Source organism: Cyclopterus lumpus, chromosome 13 (genome assembly GCF_009769545.1).
Source record: "Cyclopterus lumpus isolate fCycLum1 chromosome 13, fCycLum1.pri, whole genome shotgun sequence".
NCBI classification, from domain to species: domain Eukaryota; kingdom Metazoa; phylum Chordata; class Actinopteri; order Perciformes; family Cyclopteridae; genus Cyclopterus; species Cyclopterus lumpus.
Window position 1 is genome coordinate 188715 of NC_046978.1, and position 24163 is coordinate 212877.

Sequence of the window (24163 nt, forward strand, 5' to 3'; positions counted from 1 at the left end):
CATTTAAGAATGATTATATTTAGATAATTAATTCCTCTTGGATTAACTTCATTCAAGCAACTCTTATTGGGTACTTTTTGACTCTGAACACCATCAAAGGTGCTGAATTTGCACCAACTCATGTCTGTCCACAAGGATGGAAATGTTTTGTGACATGAAGGTGTCCCATCTAGATTAAATGACCTTGGCTCTCCCCATCTGTGCATGAACTGTACAGCGTGTGATGCCAGACCGTGCAATCTGTATCGAGGCGAGAGAACAGGGGCCGAAAGTGACGGAGCGGGACAAGCTTGCGGCCGTGTAACAGGACAATCTGCTTCGTGTCTTGAGGGAGAGCTGTACAAGATCCCCGCTTGAGGGAGGGATAAATCCTGGTTACGTAACTAATCCTGATTTTAAACGGCAGTGACACTGGGTCAGTCCGTCGGGATGGCTGGCGCAGGCTTCATACGAGCGCTCTGGTCCTGCAGGGGTGATGTAAGGTCACAGGTTCAAAACGACGACGCCCCAGATTAGATTATTTTATTTATTTTCACCCGTTTCACCTTTTTACCCACACAGGAATCTTTAGAGCTAAAGATTTAACATTTTGAAAAGGACAGGTCATTTAAAGCGGAAAAGTCCCCCCCCCCACCCCCGTTTTTACTTCCTTGTTCACAGTGGAGGCATACGAGAAAGATCTCTTCAAGAATTGTGCGCACAAAAGAAAGAAATCCTTCCACGTGAAGTATTCCAATCAACCCTTTTTGTCGTGTCCACATATTCTTTTAACCCTCTCCTACCTCAGTTATCTGAATTGGACTATGGACGTCACCAGAAATTGTGACCGCAAGAGCAAAGCTAAACCAACACATAACGTCTTGTGCTCACACTGCACTCTTAATAATGGTATAAAGCACTGGAGTCGATGCCTCTTTGACCACAGCTTTCCTCCTTAGACAACGGTTTAGAGCTAGGGAAGTTCATGTATACAAGACAGTTTTGTTGTATTTAATGAATCAGTGAATTCACCCACTTCTAAAAACTAACTTCCCCCCCTTGTTGCCCCAGAAAAAACAGTTATGTGCTAAGCAGGTAAAGGTGCCACCTTAAGTCTCTAGTGAGAGCTATAGCATGAAGCCCAGCCAACAGAGACATAAGCAGTCTAGACACATAGAGACAGACAGACAGACAGACAGACAGACAGACAGACAGACAGACAGGCAGATAGACAGCTGCTGATTAGAGTTGTCGTCACAGAAACAGAGTTTTGAGACAGAGCTGCTCTACGGGAAGACAGTCTTGTAAACTGCGTTACATTTTGATGGCCAGTCCCAGAAACTCAAGTTTGCGGAACATGAATTTTGGTCACAGAATAAACTGGGTTTAACTAGGCCAGGGCTTAATTTTCCCAAGTCGAGACTCTAAGATTTAGACTCCTAAATGTTTCTAGTCAACCCGTCAACATATCGTCATATTGTAATATGACTACAATCTGTTTTTTGCATGAATGTGATGAAGAACCTTGACAGGGTTTGTGCAGGGTCTACCAAGTTTAATTAATTACAATTATTTATCTTTTTTTTTAAAAATACAACGGAATCGCAATTTAATACCCATTTCACGACCGTACTGGACAAAGATGGAGAAGAGATTTGATAGAATTATTCATTAATGCAACAATTTTTTGGGGTACTTCCAAGCAATCTATAACAATATTTCCAAAGGAATAATAAAAATAAAGATAAATGTTTGCACAACTAAACTCCAAACGTAACAGACAGCGAACAACGGGAAGAGGGAATGACAGGGCTCTGGCAAGAAGCAGGCAGGCAGAAGCAGGCAGAAAACATGGGAAAGGAAGACTTACTAACTGTTTTTGTCCCCTGTGGGAGGGTGCAGCCCGACATGGACTTGTTTGAGCTGTGACGTTTAGAAGGGTCAAGAGAGACCCTAGGAGGAGAGAGGAAGAAGAGAAGGAGATGAAAAGAGGATGAGGGTAATGGTGAAAAGAAACACACAGGAAAATCAACAGCAGAAAGTCAGAGAGACATTGAACAAAAGAGAAGTGGAGGTGTTGGGGGGGGGAGGGGGCAATATAGAAATGAAAGACCGTAAGAAGCACAGGTAGAAGAGGCAGAGAAGTACAAATCAAACTGTATGTACTGTTGTTCAGGAAAAGGAAGGATAGAAAGTCTTGACTGGCAGGTGACTGGCGAGGAAAAGCAAAAGGTTGTTAAACTAATTGAACAAACAAACAAACAGATAAAGCAACAGTAAGCAGCAAAACTGACCGGGACGGACATACAGTATGTCCGCCTGAGCAGCAGCAGACCTGGGTCCAATAGGCTACGGTTTGGAGAACCACTTGCATCAGAAAAACGGTTGATGGCCGAAGCTGAAAAGTGCAGGATTGGAACTATTTTTAACTGCAAACATGTGACAGGTTTAGACGGAGGACCTCCTATTACTGCTGCTACTTCTATGGGATGACATGTTGTATCCATTGCCACCCAGTAAACCGTGCGCTTCCCAGTTCAAAGTCAAATTGTTGCTGTATATTTGCATTCTTATTTTGCTGGCTCTTTTCCCACTCATTCTGGAGGCTAATTCACAAAAGTATTGCGTAGTAAGAATAGGATGAAAAAAAACACATAGACTGTATATAATACGGTCGTCGTCATGACATCATCCATTGGTTTGTGGACTACTGTTTTGAAGCCTTGAGTTCGGCATTTTGGATTTCTTTGCAAACAGTGAACAGAGGAGTGACACAGAGACGACGTATATGGCTCTGGTAGCGGCAGCGACCTGTCAGTCACAAGGTAGCCCCGCCCTGAAGCATTATTAGGGCAGCATTTGTCGTTTCCTGTGGGACGAGTCTTTCAAAAGCAAACGTTGTAGGGAGCAGGCGGCAAACAAGTAGAACCGAGAGAGGGAATTCTGTTTAAACACTATTAGACCCAGGTCTGAGTGAGGCCTGTAGAGGTTCATCATCAGAGAAGAAAGGCTGGTAGGTTAGTACTGGTTAAGGAAGGGAAGGTGAGAGGCAGCAAGGTCAGCTCAATGACCTTCATGTACATGTTTACAGCAAGAGGAGCTACACTGTCCAGTCACCAGCCTGTCAACATACAGGCGTTCACTGCCTGCTATCATAGTTGGATTGTTAGCAGCAATCATCATACACATACAATACTTGAAAATACAGTTTGAAAGAGCAAAAAGAAGAACAAAACCCGCAGTTAAAGATTAATTTGTAATCTGTTGAGTTATCGTTTTATCTCCTCCTGTTCCCAGCTTCTCCCCTTACCTGCGGGTCAACTTGGAGGTGAGCTTGCTGAGCAGGTTGGTCGTGGTCCGGGTCCTGGCGTGCGGCAGTGGGCTGGCGTCGTGAGACAGCGCCGGGGACGCCGGGGGAGCGTGTGAGGGGGGGCGGCGGTCTCGAATCTGCCCGCCGTGGAAAGTGCTCCTCACTGTGGAGCCCCTGGAGAGGCGGGAGGAGGGCGTGGAGGAGGGCGTGGAGGAGGAGGCCCCGGAGGCTCCGGCGATGCTGTGGGTTGACGGGGAGGCGGCGGGCAGGCGGTGGGATATGGAACTGGAAGGAGAGCAGGATGGAGAACAAGAGTGGTTATCAAGATCATTTCAAGTGCTGGAATCTACGATGTGTTTTAGAGCCATTGTAAGTCAAAACAATTAATAATGAATGTAAAAGCTGGAGGAGGCGGGGAATATTCCTGGAACATTTTTATTTTATTTATGAGAACAAAATCAGCACATCTTTGGGGGGGGGGGGGGGCTTGGTGCAAAAGTGGAGAAGGGGGAGCGCAGACAGGGCGAGAAAGAGGCTAATGATTTACAATGAATAGGAACGTCCAATGAATTAGGGTCCATTGGACCTGGAGGTGTCTGATGCCTGGTGAGCCGGCCTCCCGTGTTGGCCCTGCTGATGCGCCGCCCCCCCTCCTCTCTACCTCCTTCTGTTTCATGGATTGGAGTTCCATTCATACATTGTCATATTCATGTAATGTGTTTATGTAACTCTGTAATGCTGTTCATCTGTACACATGACATCTATTGCATCTGTCCATTCGGGGAGAGGGATCCTCCTCTGTTGCTCTCCTGAAGGTTTCTTCCCTTTTTTCCCTGTGAAAGGTTATTTTTGGGGAGTTTTTCCTGATCCGATGTGAGGTCAAAGGTCAGGGATGTCGTATTTGTACAGATTGTAAAGCCCTCTGAGAGAAATTTGTAATTTGTGATATTGGGCTATACAAAATAAACTGAATTGAATTGAATCCTCAGATTTCCATTTCAAAATAATACTTTTTCAAATGTTTTTTTGTCTCTCTCTTCTCTGTTGCAGCACACTGCTTGTAAAAGTTACGAGAATACATTATTTACATGAATAGGAGGGTCGAGACTTTGATTTGTGATCGATCTAGTGCACTGGACTTTTAAAAAGACAACTTTGTGTAACTGTACTCAAACAGTCATTTCTATTTGATAATAAAACAAGAATTATTATGAGGGAATACATATAATGACATGAACTTCCAACGTACATGAAAATAATGGTCAAGAGGGAGCAGGGCTGCAGATATTTGGACCTATTAGAGGCTGCAAACCATTTTTATTTCCACATCTAAGTTACTGTGCACTGTTACTGGTCACGCGCAGCAACGACAAGTGTCTCATGATGATATACAATCCAGCAACTTTAATCACCTTATTAAATGTGCATCTATAAATAGCGACAGCACCAGGCTCCTCTGGTGCTCATAGACAGAGAGAGCATTCAGTGGGAATTGTAGGATGCCCAAACAGACTTTTCTGTTCTAGTGGACCAACATGTTTTTGAAGAAGGGTTCACTAATGCAGTCATTAATGACCTGGTGATACTTGTTTTATGGCGTTTTCTTGAATTGAAGTTTGTGTTTCATATTGCTCCGTCTGTATTTTCGTACGCGTTGTCGAGTGTGTGTTTTGTACCGTCTCGTGTAATTGTTGTTTGCTTTTTACACATTTTTAAAAGCCCATCAGGGACCTCATGCTACATTACATACTTTTACACACAAATAAACATTTAGTAAATTCGAAATATGATCTAAATTAAGTACACTTCAGTTTGTTTCATAAAGGTATATTTCCTTTGTCTTTCTTGGCATGAGGTCACTTCTCTTCCAGTGTCCTCATAGATTAGTGTCTGTGTGTATGAAGTGTGTATACGCAGCAATGTGTGTTTCATGAATGGACATGTGTGTTATATATCAACTAAATATGATTAACTATAGACACATGCACGCACGCTGTGTGTGCAGTCAGCGTTTTTGTGTCTCTCCTGTGCACCTTTGCCACAATAGTTCACAGAGTTTTGATGTCGATTTTGAAGAACTAAATGTGACTGTGTGTGTGTATGTCTGTGTGTGTGTCCATGCACATGTTTGTGCCATCAACCACTCTGGCATGGCATCACATTGACAAGGCCTGTGAGGCAAATGGAGGGTTACGCTGGCACAATGTTTGTCCTCACTTCATCCTGCTCCCCTCCTCTTTCCCGCCCCTCTCGCTTTATCTACCTCACCCTCCTCCCTCTCTTTCCCTCTTCCTCACCCCTCTCTTTCCCCCCTCCCACCCATTTACCTGTCACGCTTTACCTCCAGGAGACTCGTTGTAATGCCTGAATGTAAAAGCTTGGCGTGTGTCGTCGAATCTAAACAGAGGAGGCAAAACCCAAGCTGACTTTTCTTTTTTCTTTCTTGCCGCTATTTGCAGCCAACAATGCTCTATGTCTCTTTGAGCAGCATCAACACAAAGTTGTTGTTGTTTTTTTAACTTATTTGTACGGTTTTCTTCGCTGCTTTCCATGAATTCTTTGGATTTAACAACTCTTTACTGGAGGTCAAATGGATGGCAGACAGCGGCCTCCTGGCTCTTCCTCTGAGAGGCATCATTACAGAGCGACAGAGACAGAAAAACAGGTCAGCCAGAATGAAAATGAGACAGTGAGAGAGTGACCATAGGGGGGAAAAGGGGAGAGAGAGTGAGAGGAGATGGTGGCTTCCATGCTCTGACACCGACGAGCCGACAACCATTTGTCACACCAACGGACAGCTCATAATGGGCACATAAACATACGCGCGGACGAACCCACTCATGCACAATTTAAGCTCTTTATCTTCTCTTGAAGAGACAATGTGTGTGTGTGTGTGTGTGTGTGTGTGTGTGTGTGTGTGTGTGTGTGTGTGTGTGAGAGACAAACACCCTCTAAGCTCTGTGCAGAAAGAGACAAGCTTTTTCCAGTGGGACCATTCTTTTACAAAACCCATTGTATTCACTCTGAATATGAACACATTTCCCATGTTGGGCAAGAACCAAAGGAGGTGATATTTAAAGTCAAAACTCCAAATTTGAAGTGATGATGCGGAAAAACCTTGAGGATTGCTTCTTATTTGTTCATACATATAAGCTCCATGGCCATTGGCTTTGGTGTGTTGCATTTGAGGACAGATTTTTTTTAAAGTAAGAAGAGAAAGAGCCCACAGAACGACGTCTCTAACACTTTGCTCATCTGTCACGGTACTGTGGCGATGCACCTCTCACCTGTTCTCCTTGCCATTTTGCAACAGTGACTGCCTGTCGGTGCTGGACCGGTCTGTGCACACATACGTGTTCCTTCGAGTCATGGCACTGGCGGGGATGTTATTCTGCAGAAATAATTAGAAATCCACAGAAATCACTTGCATTTACTGAAATGAATGATGTCTCTGAATGATGAAGTGCTTTTCAACACGACGCAATGAAAGGAGGGCTTCAGGAGTGAAAGACGTGTATCAAGCCTTCACTATTTGAAAAGCCCGACTTGGGTAAAACCCGCCTCTCTGGGTGCTACAAGCAAGTTGAAGGAAAAGTAAAGCCTTCCCCGGCTTTATTGCCTGACCTCATACTGGAACGAGTTCGGGCTGATTGTCCCTGTACAGAAAATGAAAGTTAATCATCTCCTCACATTCCTTAAACTCCCGCTCGCTCATGCTAATCTCACGAAGCAACCATAATTTCTATATTTCCCTCCCCGCTGGGCGAATCCACAGTTTGTTATTCATCTATGCATGTAAACTGCTTCACTATTTAACTCCTCTCTAATCTGCGGAGGACGTTAATGTTTGCAGTCTCTGTCAGTATAGTGTAATCTGAAGTAATGGGATTGGGGAAGATTGAGGATGCTGCCATCTGCAACTGTTCTATTGATAAGGGATTAAAAGGTGACCGCTCTCGGAGTCGAGACGGTTTCTTTACACCACACAAAATATCCTTTAGGCCTTACCGTGGTCGCGCTGGCTTCCTTGCGCCGGTCGGGTATCTCTGCCTTGTTTGGGTTGTGGGCGGAGCTAACCATGGGACTGGAGGGCGTCGGGATGCTACGTGAGCCAACGATGCTGGCGCTTGGCTTGCGGCTCGACAGCCTCTCCTCCTTAAGCCCTGCCCCTTCGCCTATGCCACTGGGGCTTCGTTTGGGTTGCGTGGACCCTGGAACGGCCGGACCGCCTGAAAGATGGGAAACAAGAGATCTCGGTAAGGCAGATTTCTGTCACTCATTTTAGAAGAACAAAACCGACTCTTCACTACGTCAATGATCTGGCTTACAGAAGTCGGAGTGTCGCCTCTGGCGGTGGTAAGTGGAGGCGCTGCGCTGTGCCTTGTGGCCAGTGGAGGAAGAAGGCGTGGCAGAGGAGGAGGAGGATGAGGGTGCAGCGTGTTTGCTGGTTCCGTTGGTGGTGGTGCTGGCTCGGACGCGAGCTAGACTCAGACTGCTTCCCAATCGAGACTCGCTGCCTTCCGTCTGAGGGAAATATTCACGTGTTTAATAGGACTCGAGTCAGGGGGGGGGAATAGAATAGGGAATAAGAACAATTAAGTCCTCCGCTCCGACTACGTCAGTGCTCGGGCCCTAATAATAACAATAACAAACATTTTAAGAACAATTAGGTGCTCCGCTCCGACTACGTCAGTGCTCGGGTCCTAAAAATAATATTATCAAATATACATTTGCACTATATACTAGGGTTGATACCAAATTATAACTTCGATACGATACCTGCCATAAATATCGCAATACCTGATACTTACGATACGATACCAGAATTCGATACGATACCACAAATACGATACGATACTGGTATATTTATCTATAATAGTAATAAATAAAACATCTGTATGGTTCCCTTTTTACCAGGTTGTTCCTGCGAGGCTTTTTGAACACTTAACAAATAGCATTAATATTAGTATTAGCCTACAGCAAGATATTACTGAAAACTACATGGTGCCATCATAGCATTGATTATACACGGCTATGTAGGCCTTTCATCTGACCAGATGACGACATAGTTCTTTCCAGAAGTATGAGCAATTGTAAATTCATATTTTATCTTAATTCCTGGAATAATTATTTTTCCTTGACTAAAAAAAAAAAGAAATCCACCCTAAGGCTCCACCTCAGGTAGCCATTTTGCATCAATTGTGTTTCATTTAGTACACGTGTGTGCATTGTGACCTCATGATCACATAGGTTGGTCGTTAAACTAGACTAAGGCTACAGTGTTAGGCTGTATGTGGGTGAGCTTAAGGTGTGCATCATGTTTATAATCACATTTGATTACCTATCGTTCTTTGAACTCTTTGAACATTTTGGGGTGTCTGTCTGAAAGGTGCTTTGCCTTGTTTGACTGTGGCCTCCCTTGTTCTGAGTGGCTTTGAAACACGTTTTACAGACGGGTCTCTGTGTGTCAGTGGGGTTTCCTAAAAAAAAAAGCCCTTGACTAAGCAGCAGAGTGTGTGTGTTTCCAGATTTCGCTTCTGGCATTTTTTTTTTTTTTACAAAAAGTCGCAAAAGCTCTTTTTTTTTTTTACAAAAAGTTGCAAAAGCTCCGGTTGTCCGACCCTGTTGTCTCCCCAGCGATCATCGATGTGAGTGAGCGCTGCCTGTTAGTGTGTGAGCGCTGTGCAGTCAACACGCTGGGCAGCATTAAAGGAGTGGAGCGGAGCAGTCAGATGACCCCCCCCCCCCCCTCCGCCCTCCAAAAGAAAAACTCTTCGGATCCGATCCACGTGGATGGCATATTTTGATTTCAAAACAGCGAATTTTGCCGAAAGGTGACAAGTTTGAAGGTATGTTATATGAGCTCGCCTGGCAAAAGATATACTGTCCAATAAAGACGTAAGCCATCAGCTCATACCTAGATGCAGAGGAAGCGGCAAACAAACCAACCAAGCCGAACCAATGCGCTCACCTCGTTCTTGCGTCCCAGCAGCAGGTATGTGGCGGTGACCTCGTTGTACTTCTGACTAGACAGCGAGTCTCTGATCTCATCTCTGGTGAAGCCCATCCCAACCATCACATCTGGAAACGAGACAAATGAAATAACAATAATCTGACACACTGCGCAGGGAATCACGGGGAACTCCTGCACAATTATGAAAGGTGCTCTGCTTGGTGTGAACCTTCCATGCTCGATCCATATGCAGGACCTGAACTAAACACACAGCACCGTGCAGGTCAGCTTTAATGGTCAGTAAATGATGACGTTCATGCAAAAAATGATGATGTTCATGCAAATTAAGCACTTTTTCTTTTAGTTGCAATATGCTGGATCTCAGGCATAAACTTTCAAAGTCACCCAGGACTTCACAGCCACAACTCCAGTCAGTGGCTTCTTAAATGGAGGCTTCATCCTATGGGGTCAGATCAGTCTCAATAATTGCAAATGCACACAGAGAGACTTACAAATGCAAACACAAAGATTTACAAATGCGCACAGAACAATTTACAAATATGTTCGATTTACAAATGCACACAGAAGGATTTACAAATAAATAAATAAATTCTGTGTGCATTTGTAAATCAAACATATTTGTAAATTGTTCTGTGCGCATTTGTAAATCTTTGTGTTTGCATTTGTAAATCATTCTGTGTGCATTTATAAATCGAACATCCATCCATCCATTTTCAATACCGCTTATCCTCATTAGGGTCGCGGGGGCGCTGGAGCCTATCCCAGCTGACATAGGACGAAGGCAGGGGACACCCTGGACAGGCCGCCAGTCCATTGAGGGCACATGTAGGGACATACAACCATTCACTCTCACATTCACACACATACACATAAATCGAACATATTTGTAAATTGTTCTGTGCGCATTTGTAAATCTTTGTGTTTGCATTTGTAAGTCTCTCTGTGTGCATTTGCAATTATTGCTAATATCATCCAGACATTCCCGTCTTACACTCACTAAATATTTCTGCTTAACGCAACAGTTTATCATTTGGACATCAATGATTAGGTTAAATAAATGAATAGTGAAAGGTCTGTGTTTCTCACCGATGCGGCTGGTATTGTTTAAGTCCTCGACAGGCTCTGTGTGGGGCTTCAGATCCTCGCCGTCATAGCCGATATTGATCCACTTATCTATCATTATTTGCTGGTGAGAGGGAAGGAGAGCTCAATATTTAGACGCTAATGTGGTCAATTCATGCAGTGTTGTATGCGCTGCGGCGTTTCCTCCTCACCTCCAGCGAGGACCGCTTGGCAGGATTGAGGACCAGGAAGCGGCGCAGGATTCCCTCGCAGTCGGTAGACATGTAGAAGGGCACACGGTATTTCCCCCTCAAAACACGCTCCCGCAGCTCCTGAACACAACACACAGTTGACACACAGTGAATTTATGAGACAGGGACACCGAATCAATGAAAGCATGGGACAATATTTAAATACTGTTAATTTCAATTTAGACATCCCGCTGTCCTCATTGTGAAGTTCAATGGGACTATCGAACAATTTTATCATTTTACATTCATTTAGTTATTTATACTGATTATCCTAATCCTGATTTTAATCCCCGTCCAGATTAATTTAAAAAATACTTTTGGATAAAATTTGTGATACATGTTTGACTCTCATGGGAAGTCTGCAACATAATCTGCAACTAGCCGACTGTGCCGAGTGTAGGTAGCATCTTTTATTTGTTTGTGTTGTTAGTTAGCGTGTTAGCTTGCAGGAGTTTTAGCAAATAGAGAAAGGGGTATAAAAATGATTTACCATGCTGTTTAATAGAAGTCATATCTACTTGTATCTGGCATCCATTCCATTTCCCCCGTGTTCTGGTATTCAAAGGCAAGGTGCCGTAATGGAACATTATAATTCCAATAATTCGTAGAGGAAAACAACAAAGGACTAGACAAAGCTATAGTTATTGTGTCTCTTCCCGAGAGCTTTCAGTCACCTAAAAGGTACACATGGCAACAGACTGTTGCACCCACCTTTAGGTTCTGTCCGTCAAAAGGCAAGGACCCGCTGACCAGTGTATACAAGATGACGCCCAGGCTCCAGATGTCCACCTCCGGACCGTCGTACTTCTTCCCCTGGAAGAGCTCTGGGGCCGCGTAGGGCGGCGAGCCGCAGAACGTGTCCAGTTTACTGCCCGCAGTGAACTCGTTACTGAAGCCAAAGTCGGCTATTTTGATGTTGGCGTCGGCGTCTAGTAGCAAGTTCTCCGCCTGCGCGAAACAGCATGGACAGTGAAACAGCAGCAGAACTATGATCTGCTGGCTGCTGAAACACAGGAAATTGTGCTTTTTCTGTGTTGAGTAGTGGATAATACACTTTGGTGGCTGGCATGTATTTTGCAAGTTGTAGTTTGATCATTTTACTTTACGATCTCATTCATCATTATATGAGTAAAAGCAATACATAGTCTGTTTAATATGTGTCAATGATTTAGACAGATTGACTTTCACAGATGTTTGGCCATCTGAAGAAGGTTCCCGTTTCATTCTTTATCTTATGACAGTGTGTAATCACCTTCAAGTCTCTGTGAACGATGTTCTTCAGATGACAGTAGTGCACCGCCGAGACAATCTGAGGAGAGAGGAAACAATACCAAAGACAGAACATAACTAACATGTAAAGGGAAGATAAACCGGGAGCTCCGTTCACACAATCCCCACGCCCTACTTCAACAACTACATGACAACTACAAAGCAGATGACTGAATTTCTTGCTGATCACACCTTCCGTTTGTTTTATGTGCTTCTGAACCACAGCGGACAAATTCACTCCATTTCTGTCTGCGTCTGCCCATTGACAAGCAAAGTAGGAACTATAAACGATGAGTCACATCAGAGCTCAAGGAGCTTCGATTTTGGCTCCTGTTGTGTTTGGTAAGCATCAGATGTCCTCTTCCTCTCTTAATTAGTACTTTGTTTATGCTCAATTTTAAACCACAATGAACAGCTGGCTGTCAGATGTTAACATTTGACTGGGGACATGACATCGGGACAAAGACGGGGGAGGGGAGGTGTGAGTTTTAACTGACCTGTCTGAACTTGGCTCTGGCCTCTTTCTCCTTCATTCTGCCGTGAGCCACGAGGTAGTCGAACACTTCGCCTGGAGGGGGGAGGGGGGAAGGGGGGTTGTTTAAAGGCAGGGTTGGTAATCTTCTTTAAAAACATTCCTGACGCGCAATAAATGAATCCACTGGTAACTTGTGGCTGTCGCACTGACTGAAACAAGCCCGCTTTAGAGGGAGACCTGAAGAGACATGCTGTCAATGTTACCGACATGGCGACTTTCTTGCTAGATTCAGCAAGTTTTGGGTGCTGCTTGCTACTTTCATTGGAAAAGGGTTTGTAACACCAGGCTAGATCTTGTACTCTTACTGGTTTCTCAAGATTACCAACTCTGCCTTTAATAGCCACATATTCCACCAACCTTTGTAAATGACTAAAAACTGTCACCAACAGCGAGCGAGTGCATATTTATAAAAACAGTTTGGGTGCCAATTCCTTCTACCTACGTCGACGCTCAGCACTGCCCACCTCCCAGCGAATTCTAACACGTGCAGGAGATTCATGCGAATTCAGAAGCCCTCAGAATGTGTTCACACGCGTTTGGCCGTTATACAATCTCCAACACTCGGGTCTGTGTCACACTTGCACAAATAAGTTTACGAGCATCACAAGAACAAATGTGGCCTCCTGGTTTGTTAACATTGTTTTTCAGCTTTTAAAAATAAAACAGCCAACAGCTGTTCATTTTAATAATATAGGGAGAACTATTTATTATGTGCGTCTGCACTCCAGCCAAACGTTTGACCCTATGTATCCTCAACGGTATAACGGGCCGGGGTTGAGTTTAACGCAGCAGCATGTCGGCTGGCGAGCTGCTGCTGCTGCCTCCTTATTCGATAATGGAAGCAAGAGATCAAACGGCGTACAGGGAGAGCAGCGGTAAGAGATAAAGGGAGGCGAGAAGAAAAAAAACAGAGTAGCCGCAATATACAAGGTCAGCGGTGGCGCTGCATCAACCGGTCATAGTGATAAATCTAATTGGCCGTTGGCGCTGAGGATGCCGTGTGGACGTCACTCACCTCCGCTGGCGTACTCCATGATCAGGTAAAGAGTCTTCTCAGTCTCAATCACCTCAAATAGCTGCACTGTAACACACACAGAGAGGAAGGAAAGGCGTTAACACAAATGCCAGCAGAGAGAGACACACACACGCTAAATATATAGCGTGTAACTCACCTATGTTGGGATGGTTGAGCGTTTTCATGATGCGTACCTCTCGAAACAGCTGAAAAAAGATGTGAAAAGGGGAGCACATGAATTGTTAGGCTCCATCATTCTTGTCAAGTCTCAATTAAAGCATTACACAAAAGGTCTTTAGAGAATATTTCACAGATAAAATATTCAAAGAAATACAATAAATATATTAAGGATAATGGCTATTCAAATTGCTGTATGGTTTGAATTGAAAAGTTGTACTACCTTTAGGCTATTTTAACTAACACAAAAAATACGACTTATATAATTATACCAGCTTTATCTCGGAATCAATGCGTTGATACATGCTCGTTAAAAGTTACATTTGTGTTCAAAATGCAATAATCAAAACGGTTCTATTCCAGTACAAGGTCTTTTTTTCAGCATTTATTTCCACTTAAGAGCAGTGAATCAAACATACAATATGCAGAACATATGGATAAACTTTGAACAATACTAAAGTGAAATGATCATTTCATTCATCACATTTATTTGTATTCAGTTAATCCATACAATACACAGCTGGTGTATACGACCCACCCCACCCCACATCCGTCCGACCACCTCCAGACCCGAGGCCACCCAAGGGAGTGTCTCACGGGTCCTAGGCTGACAGCGGATCCTCCTCCCCTTGGCGTGCTCTCCCACTACACTACTAAATATGCAGGAGACGAGAGTGCGTAGAGGGTGGAAAGGACCAGAAAACAATATTAAATACGGATGTGATTTATGTGCATTTGGTTTTGTACTAGTAGCGTTGGAGTCATTTATTACTCTGTAATCCCCGCAGCAAACCTGCCTTGTTTTAAATGATCTAAGAATAAATTACACGAGAGTAGTGGAACAAAAACAGTGAACGCACAGAAAAAAGGACAGAGACAAACAGGAGAGACAGGAACAAACACAAAAGCAGGAATGCACTAATGCCTTCCTTTTTGGAGCTGACACTCAGCTGGTCTGGGAGACATACTCCCCCCTCTCCATCGCTGCTATTATAAGATAAAAACAGATACAATCCCCCATCTTTCATGTTCCTATTACTACATTTCCTTATTTGTATACAACAGTAGAATCTTACAACTGGCTCACGGTGCTTATGAGATAATAAAATTAATTAAAGTTATTTGTTCTATGACCTTAAAGGGATAGTTTGGGTGCTTTTGAAGTGGGGGTTGCATGAGGTACTGCTCCATAGTCAGCCGAATGTGATTAAACGGGCTCCTGATTGCACCAGGCCACATATCACATCGCGTTACATCACACTGCATAGCCGCCATGTGTGGAGCACTGGAGTGATGAACCATGTTTCCTCCGTCTGCCAGGATTTACATGTCGAAACTGTGGAGACTGCAGCACCGCACATTTAACTAAGACAACATGACATGAAACCTTTATTCATCCTACACGTGCAGGGAGGGCAGAACACATGCGTGCTGCTTCACATTCATAACGAACTGTCGAGGACGATTGTGACCCGTCAGAAATCCTCCCGTGAGAAAAGGCCTTTCTGCTTCACTCGTTTATCAATCTTCTTTGAAAAAAAGAATCAGTTTTCTTTCTTGTGGTGAAGTGACAACACTTTCACAAGGACATAACTTCACAGTTGCCCGATGCGATGAATGTGTGTACGCGCCCGTGTGCGTTTTCACAGACGTCATCTGTCCTGCTAATCAACGAGCCCGAGGGGGGAAAAGAGACAGACACACACACACACACACACACACAGTGTGTAACTACTGTACAACCCGGACTATGTTTTTGTTGGAGGAGCATTGAGAACATATGGGGAACGTTCAGCGTCTGGGTGACGCGTTCAAAACGTCGGCTTCTACTCGTCTGTCAGTTGTTCTCCTCGATGCTCCTAAAATGGGACGCTGCAGCGTCATAAACACACACAGGTCCACTGGGAGTATGTGTAATTGAATTATGTGCATCAGCTGTTCATCGGAGCTTTAAGAAGAATTATCAGCTCAGCCTCGCCTGCCTCACCTCACCCTCCTGTACACCCATTTGTTCTCTCTCTCTCTCTTACCAACTGGTAATTGTTTCCGAAACAGAGTACGGCTGAAAAAGAGACTAAAAACGCACAATGTTATTTTCCCGCCGCTATGGGCCTCTCAATCTTAACAGCTTGGCTGTGTTGTGAAGTGGGTTTACAGGAGCCGATGTCTCCACCGCCATCGCAGGCAGCTTCTCCCAGTTAGGATCCTCCATCAGTGTTTATCTTTCAGGAGGTTTTACCGGGAGCAGAATTACCCAGAGGTCTCCTCCTCTCCGCAACAAAACAAACCCACCGATTCAAACCCTACAACTACAATAGAACGGGACATGAAGACATGTAGAATAGCTGGGAACATTTGGGATATGGTGTAACGCAACAGAACTTAGAACATAAGTAACATGTTGGACCTTTAAGGATTAGAAACTTCAGCAGCTGGTGTTGAGTCACAGGTATTGATTGAACAGCCCGATCCATCTTCAGCTCATACAGCCATCATGTTGTAATAATGTTGTTCACACTTTTACGTACATTTCGCAGGATAAAAACGTTCACAAATGTCAAATTCCCCCCCCCCCAGTGCAGCATTTGTGGTCGCTGATCTAGCAGAACAATTGAGCTCTCTGGCCTTATTATATTCACCCTCGCCTCTCCTGGTTATCTCCCATGGCGATGGGCCCCCGCCTCACAGTTGCCATGCCAACCCGGGAATTAATCCCTGGGCCCTGATCTAGCTCGGCGTCCCATGACTTCCCACAATCCCCCGGGAAGTCATGGGACACCGAGCACATGGAGGGGGACCTCCTGACACACGGCTGCTGCCATGTGGAGTCCTCGTAGCACAACATGTGTTGATTTTGGGGTTTTAGTGTATTATGAGTAGCTTTAAAAAGGGAAGATTTACGCACGTATGCAGGAGTTTATTGCTTCAGTTGACATCCACATAAAAAGGTGGAGAGCTTTCCCTTTAATTCAATTGTGTTTAAAACTCGTATGTGCTTTTTTTAACTCCTCTGGACAAAATATGAACACTAATACACACAAGTGTGTATTATTAGGTGTATTATTAACATACTTCACTTGTATTCCATCTTCTTCCCTCATTTCAGGCAGAATTAATCAACCTCTGAGCATTTACATCCCCATTTCTCCTTGCCAGGAATTATTCACCAACTGCCAAGTCGAAGCTTTCACTGCTTTTCTACCACGAAAGCAACTTAATGACCGACTGTTGAGTTCTTTCTCTCCTTTTCTCTTTTTCACTGAGTTCTAAGAGAAAGAGAGAGAAGAGAGAAAGAGAGAGAGAGCATGAAGAAAAACAGCCATGTTGAAATGACAAATGAGGAATTGCTATTGCTTGCAGAGCTGTAACATTTAAACAGCCAGCCCCATCACATCTCGACCGCACGACACGCAGTCAGTCAGAAAACGCTGCAGTGCTCTACTCCGTGTGTGAAACACACTTCCTCTTATCAGCCGCAGCCAATCACGAGACACGGATAGGTTCTGAAAAATACTGTGTGTGGTGGGGGTGGTGGGAGTGAAAGACAAAGAACGACAGAATGTGAGGGATGAATGACCACACAGGCCTCTCTCTTTCTACTTCCACGGCAGAGTACTACCTACTGTGTGTGTGTTTGTAAACTCTGAAAGAGATGAAACACTTTACACCACTTCAGTTAGTTTATGGCAACTACTTACTGCAAAGCTAGTACGATATTGTCCGACTGCGGTAGTCATGTCACACTACTTACCCGAAAGCATACCGCTTTATGGTCTGTTTTACTCTAAATGGAGCATAATTTACTAAATGAACATTATGCTGTATTGAAGACATAAACTTACTGAGGGAATAAATAATAAATAATTTTCTCATAGACTTTGATACAATCTGACTTCTTTTTGTCGCCCCCTGCTGGTGTTTCTTTTGTGTGGCGTGATCAAACGTTGGCACTGTAGCTGCTAATCCTACCACACTGCTTGTGTAGTAGGATTAACAGGTCATGTTAGCCTAAAGACCAAAATAACACTTGTGGATTAAGAGGCTATGGGGGAGTTGCAGAGGCTTTATGTATAAGTTAAAAATACAACTACGCCTCAAGGCAACTATATACCGACATCACATGGAGACGACAAGGACTGGTCGGTTTAGACTGCCGGTAGAGATTGTTGAAATTAAAGACAACGTCATGCAAGTCATTTCTTTTCCAAATATCTTTAGTTATCCTTTCATTTGCATTCGATTTTCATAAATGGAACAAATTCAGAACAAAAATCATGTAAAACTATTAATAAATGCATGGCAGTAGTGTCGTTGTAGTAAACCATCCCAACAATACTTAATAGTATTAAGCTCCTCTTTTATGGAACCAGCTTCCACTTTCAGTCCGGGAGGCAGACACAGTCTTCTCATTTAAAAGTAGACTTAAGACTTTCCTGTTTGATAGTGCTTATAGTTAGGGCTGAATCAGGTTTGCCCTGGTCCAGCCCCTTGATATGCTGCTATAGGCTTATAGGCTGCTGGGGGATGTTTTAGGATACACTGAGCTCCTATCTCCTCTTCTCTCTCTCCTTATGGATGAATTTACATCTCTTCAGTGCTGCTTCCTCCCCGGAGTCTTTGTGCCTTCACGTCTTATAGGGTCCATTGGACCTGGCTGTGTCTGAACACTGGGTCCTGCCTCCTTGCCCCTGCTTCCTGCATCCAGCCTCTGGTCTAGAGCTGGCCTCCTTCCCAAAGGCCCTGCCTCCTTCTCTGTGCCTTCTGCCTCAAAGGCAGACCTCATTGGTCTGGCCTCTTTTGCGACGCCTCTTGCCTGGTGGGCCGGCCTCCTGCCATGGCCCCCCCTCCTCTCTTTCTCCTTCTGTTTCATGGATTATGGAGTTCTGGATCGTGGTCCATGCCTACTACTAATTATTCATACATTTCTGTTATATTCATTGAATGCGTTTATGTAACTCTGTAATGCTGTTCATTCTGTACACATGACATCTATTGCTTCTGTCCATCCGGGGAGAGGGATCCTCCTCTGTTGCTCTCCTGAAGGTTTCTTCCCTTTTTTCCCTGTGAAAGGGTTTTTTCTATTTTTTGGGGAGTTTTTCCTGATCCGATGTGAGGTCCTGGGACAGGGATGTTGTATGTGTACAGATTGTAAAGCCCTCCGAGGCAAATTTGTAATTTGTGATTTTGGGCTATACAAAATAAACTGAATTGAATTGATATATAAACTATAACACGAAAAGTGGAGAAAAAAAAGGTGGTGCTGTCCACGGGTGAAAATCCAACGATCAACTATGAATCAGTCTCCAACATTTTTTGAACGAGGCCTATGGCATGTCCCACTTTTTTAGTTTCATCCCCAACAAAGAATAAATCACAATAAGCCCACTTGGACACAAATAAGTCCATAAATATAGCAACATCACTCAGGGATGTGCCCTTGCTCCTTTTTTACGGTCACTGGGGAACATCTGAATAGACTTTTGACCTCGCTTCTCCCTTTGTTGCCTGTTGCTGGGAGAGCTGCCCTTCAACATCATCCCAATAAAAAACAGCCGCAATTAGAACTCCTGCCTGACGACACCTCCTCCGCCCCTGTAATGCACCGCGGTCTTTGGAGCTCCTGTCGATCGAGAGCAGCTGAATCATTGATGAGGAGGCTTGTTTGACTCAGATCGTACGAAGCCTGACTCAGCTTGATTAAATGAGGAGAGTTAAATATAGTTTTGCCGATGTTGGAAGAATGAAAGATCAAGGCGGCGCTTCTATTCTTCTGCAAATTTATTTTTTCTTGCTTTGAAGAAGCGCTCTGTTGTTCTTTTATCTAATTACTACCTTTTGCACCCAGGCACAACAACAACAACAACAACAGCAGCATACGCATACAGCAACAACAATGAGATCGTAGCGCAGACGCCCACACGGGGGACAACGCGGCGGACACAAAAGCGACACAGATAATGGCATTACACGTGCACACAAAAGGCAGAGCGGAGACCGTGTTGGGCTGGGAGTTTTATCCACCGGTTATCATGCAAGTCGGCCTACGCACACACAGACAGACACACACTGTCTGTTCTCTTCGGTTCTGCTCTGTATCTCGTCTTTCTCAGGGTCCCTGCTCCTGTTCCAAGGTCTCAATAATACCCACCCCCTCCATACCCACACCGCCCCTTTTGTTTGCCTGTATGGAATTTGGCTCCTGGCCGAGGGACAAAACACACTTCACAGCATTAGTTTATGGCCCAGTCGCTGACCTAAACGCACACACTTCACTTTTGTGCACGACATCGGACGGCCGCTGGACCGTCCGGCAGATTTACCCCCCCATCCCCTTAGGTCCGAACATGTCAGCCTATTGCGCCTTGGGCGAAGCAACATGGGCTGTTCTCTAGAGACGTTCCCTCACGTCCCCCGACATCATGTGAGGAGATGTACTGTCGCGCTGCAGACGATGGAGTGTACAGCTGTGGTTACAGTAGAGCTACTCCCGCAACACGACGCCTGAGGAGAGAGAAGTGGGACGCGGAGGGAACCGAATAAAGAGTTGCTGAAGAGAAAATAAGATGGGAGGAGTGAGGAGACGAGAGAGAGTGAAAGAGAGAGAGAAATGGGGCGTAAGTCTACAATACAGACAGAATATAGACTGAGACTCAACAGAGTGTAAAGAACCAGGGACCAAGGGGGAGAATTAGAGCCACTCCTGTGCTTCTCTTCACAAGCCAACTGTGAATATTACATCCTTTGAATATTAACATTGTGGAAAAGCTAATTATGGATACACTATAACAAATAAGCCAATCTCCCATGAAAGACAAAAGGTCTGATTGATGTTGGACAAATACACGCGACTTTTCACATCCTCCTCCGAAGACACACTCCTCCAAAAAGTACAGCCTTACGTGTGAATATTTGATCATGTGATTCAGTGGTTGAAGGCCACCGTCACCTAATCAGCAAATATGTCTCAGTTTCAATCTATTGTATAACGCAGTCATAAAAACAGCTCAAAGTGAGGAGAAAACGCATATTTTAGCTTTTTTACTCTACACTAGAGAATTAACTGACAGTTGTTTTGTTATCCGATTAATTGTTTGAGTTGATATGGAGGAAAATTGGCAAACATCTACTGTTCCAGCTTATAACAAGAGCATTCATTGTTTTGGGTTGGGACTGTTTGTCATAAAAAAACACATAATTCAAAGACTTTATTTAGTTTTTGCCAAGCTATTGACAGACTATTTTCTACTGGTTGTTGTACCAGTTTTTAGACAACAATGAATTGAGTCATCACATTTTTTTAAATAAGCAAAATCGATGTGTGTAATACAATTGAACATTATGGGTTAGAGAAAGTGAAAGCAGGGTATGCAGTGAGTGCCGGCTGTGAGACAAAGAGACAGTGTCACCTGGCAGTCCTACACGGACTACGATAATGCTGACAGGACGCGACTGGCAGCGCTGCGCTGTGCTATGCAGCACTGGACCACTACCACTCTGCGGCAAAACACACACACACACACACACTGTACCAGCCTAGCCTTAGCGTAAAGATCTGAAGAGCTTGTTCATGGTGTAATTAAGAAGGCATCTCACTGTTGGAACAGAGGACAAATAAGGTGAACGACACGACTGTTCAGCACAAGAAGGTCTCTGTGTGCCCACAGTGGGAAAACCACTCGACTTCAGTCGATGGCCGTCTCAAAACTGACCGAGCCTTTTGGGAATGAACCCTACCAGTTTCTATTTCCAAAGGAGTCCGTACTGGGTTGTAATGCGATACACCAGAACTGCGGTTACCTAAAAAGGTTTAGATTTCACAAGTGGATACGATCTGTGCTTTTTCCAGCTGGAACAAAAATAGTCAGATTGTTTTTCTCTTCCTGATCTTCCCGTTTTTTTCTTTCTCATGACACAGAACATTTCAAGAGGCTGTGAGATTTTTAATTGTCAAATTTTATTATATTCGATGTTACAAGTTTAGTATGCAGGTTCTGTAGACCTGAATCGGTTTATTCTTATATTTAGGACATTTCACTCTGAACAGTTTTCATGTTTTGTTTGGTTTTGTCTTGTTTTTGCTACTGAAATGAAGTGTCTCTTGGAGGTGGACTCGGACTCAACTAAGCTGGTCCAAATTATATCCAGTGTGGGAATGTCTGGTTGTAAAAAAACACTTTAATTAGCTAAATTAAAGGGTAAGTTAAATATATTTTTTAACCTATTTTCACATGTTTTTACGTCTCAGTAACTAATGGGGACAAATGTTTTTTAAATAGGTCCTTGATGGAGTGAGGATGCTGCAGACGGTTGCCGCTAAAGGGTTAGTGGCAACTCCTCATCGTCAATGTCCAATGCCCGATTTCAGTGAGTGAGACACACAATAAGAAACGGACCGGATCAGGAGAAAACTTTCTCTTTAGGGTTCTTTTCATAATGTTTCATAATAATGTTCTCGGTCACTTATAAGACCGTTCTGAGCGTGTATCGACAGTGCGGAGCATTCACGTTACAGCCCGTTTAGCAGCTGCTGTCTACAGCAATACTGGACTAATAAAAATTAAAAAAACAAAGTCAGTATTTTCTTAGGTTGAAAAATACAAAAGTTACCCTTTCAGAATGGAAATAGTTTAAAGTAACCCGATGTTCATTCCCAGGAAACAGAATGTGGGGCCGAATTAAAGATGGCTGGACCGCAACAGATATGGTCATACTCGTCAAAACTGCAGGGACACACAACCACGGGTTCTTTTAAAAAAGGGACAGGCCCCAAAGAACTGTGGGTTTAGAATTAGAGTTAAAGCAGAGAACTGTAAAGAAATGGGTCATCGACAGCCGAATGAGAGAAACTCTTTAGCTGCATGGTGTGTGTCCTGATTTGTCCAACAAAACATGTTTTCTTTTTTCTTCCTGTTCTTTTTCCATTTAGCATTGAAGTGAACAGTTAGAGCATCAGAGTGCTATCTAGGCCAGGTGGACAACTATCGCACAGAGCCAGACACCATCAATAACCCAACTCTGTGCTATCAATAGAGTCAGAGCCCCGTCCGGGACCGGTTAGCTAACCAGTGTTCATCAATAGGCCGGATGTGTGCGTATGTGTGTGTGCGTCAGTATCGATCTCCGTGATGCAAGGGACTGGATTAGTCGCAGTGACGGTGCTGATAAAGAAGACTTAGCAATCAGACAAGGCCACAGTTTGGTCAGCAACTGAACAAAGAGTGACCTGTACGAGCTGTGAGAACACAAACTACACACCAGGTTCAAACCCTCTCGAAATGACAAAGAGCAAAGACGAAGGAGAGGGGGGGGCGGAATAAAAGCATACTGGTCTTAAAAAGGTAAAATGTATTAAAAAAAATTAGACCCGTTCTAAAGCAAAAACGCTCAACTTTGCAGGTCGCTGCTTCTTAACACAAGAGCGATTTTCTTCTTTTCAGTTTTTTTTGTTAACTGCAAAACTGGATTTTGGATTGTTGGCCGGGAAAAATAAGTAATTTGAAGACTCCAGAAAATGTGACATTTTTATAGACAAAACTATTATTAGATCAATTGCCTCACGTCCTATACCTTGTTGAGTTGTAGTGGATTTTATATATACTTGCACATGTAAATAAGAGAGGTTATGTTTTAAATTAATACATAAAGAAAGTTATGAAAATTAATTTGGGATATTATGAGGAATATTCTGGAGGAATGTATTATGAAACATAAGAGAGGATCACTGTTTTATTATTCTGTTTGTTAATGACAAATGTAATGATTAACTGTATGATGCATGAGAATGAATGTTTTATTGTTTAGACAATAGTTAAAATGGATGCCGATTGAAACCTGATATGTTGCTTTTATTCTGAAGGCAGGATAGTAGGTTTTATTCTGACGGGGAACTTCCGGTCCCTGACCGGATGTGTGCACTTTGACCCCGCCTATTTACTAATTAGCTTAGCGAACAGAACGGCGGCATCCTTTGAACTGACCAATAGAACTAACCCTTAGGTGTGAATTCATTTGCATGACCAGACTAACGACCGAGCATTTGTGCTGGGGAGACATGGTTCTACTGGTCTGGAGACTCGAGACAGCCCCGGTCTGTTGCTCCTTGGGAGGTGCAGTTCGTCTGTGGAGAGTTTCTCCTTTCTGGCCCCACAATCGTGAACGCTATATGAGTATTACCTTTGCCATTAAATATTGTTAAACTTTAACTCATTGAATCCTGAATTTCTTGCGGTCACGGGACCCGGAGCTTTGAACAAATCTTACAACCTCAACCACGTTACTGTGATCAACCAATATCATCATTTGATCCTGATTTGTGTGATATTCTCATAATGAGCACATTCATTCTTGAGGCCAGGCACGTATTTCGCCAGGTCACAGTGACCTTCGACCACCAAATTGTAATCGGTTCATCTTGGAGTCCAGGCGGACGTTTGTGCCGAGTTAGAAAATGTTTCCTCCGGCCGATTCTAAGATATCATCACTGGGATGAACAACCCAAAACAAATAAAGCCTCCGGCGCACAGGCATAACAATCAATAGATTTAAATCAATGAAGGAAATTAAAGTTTGGTCAGCTGCAACTTGGCATGGG

General features: G+C 43.8%; 1 protein-coding gene across 7 annotated transcripts in view; it reads right to left on the reverse strand.

Moving 5' to 3' along the window:
- Nucleotides 1-24163, reverse strand: part of LOC117741239 (MAP/microtubule affinity-regulating kinase 4-like) — a 54333-nt gene that overhangs the window by 7017 nt on the left and 23153 nt on the right. For 6 of the 7 annotated variants that reach the window (XM_034548140.1, XM_034548135.1, XM_034548137.1 and 3 more), the window contains 12 exons: nt 13553-13601; nt 13396-13461; nt 12343-12413; nt 11829-11885; nt 11288-11524; nt 10538-10657; nt 10350-10449; nt 9261-9370; nt 7618-7813; nt 7298-7518; nt 6577-6680; nt 3290-3574 (listed from right to left, as the gene is read on the reverse strand). In XM_034548140.1, the coding sequence (XP_034404031.1) occupies nt 3290-3574; nt 6577-6680; nt 7298-7518; nt 7618-7813; nt 9261-9370; nt 10350-10449; nt 10538-10657; nt 11288-11524; nt 11829-11885; nt 12343-12413; nt 13396-13461; nt 13553-13601 (1616 nt within the window). Of the gene's footprint in view, nt 1-1849; nt 1933-3289; nt 3575-6576; nt 6681-7297; nt 7519-7617; nt 7814-9260; nt 9371-10349; nt 10450-10537; nt 10658-11287; nt 11525-11828; nt 11886-12342; nt 12414-13395; nt 13462-13552; nt 13602-24163 lie in introns of all 7 variants that reach the window. The other variant, XM_034548142.1, reaches the window with a different exon arrangement.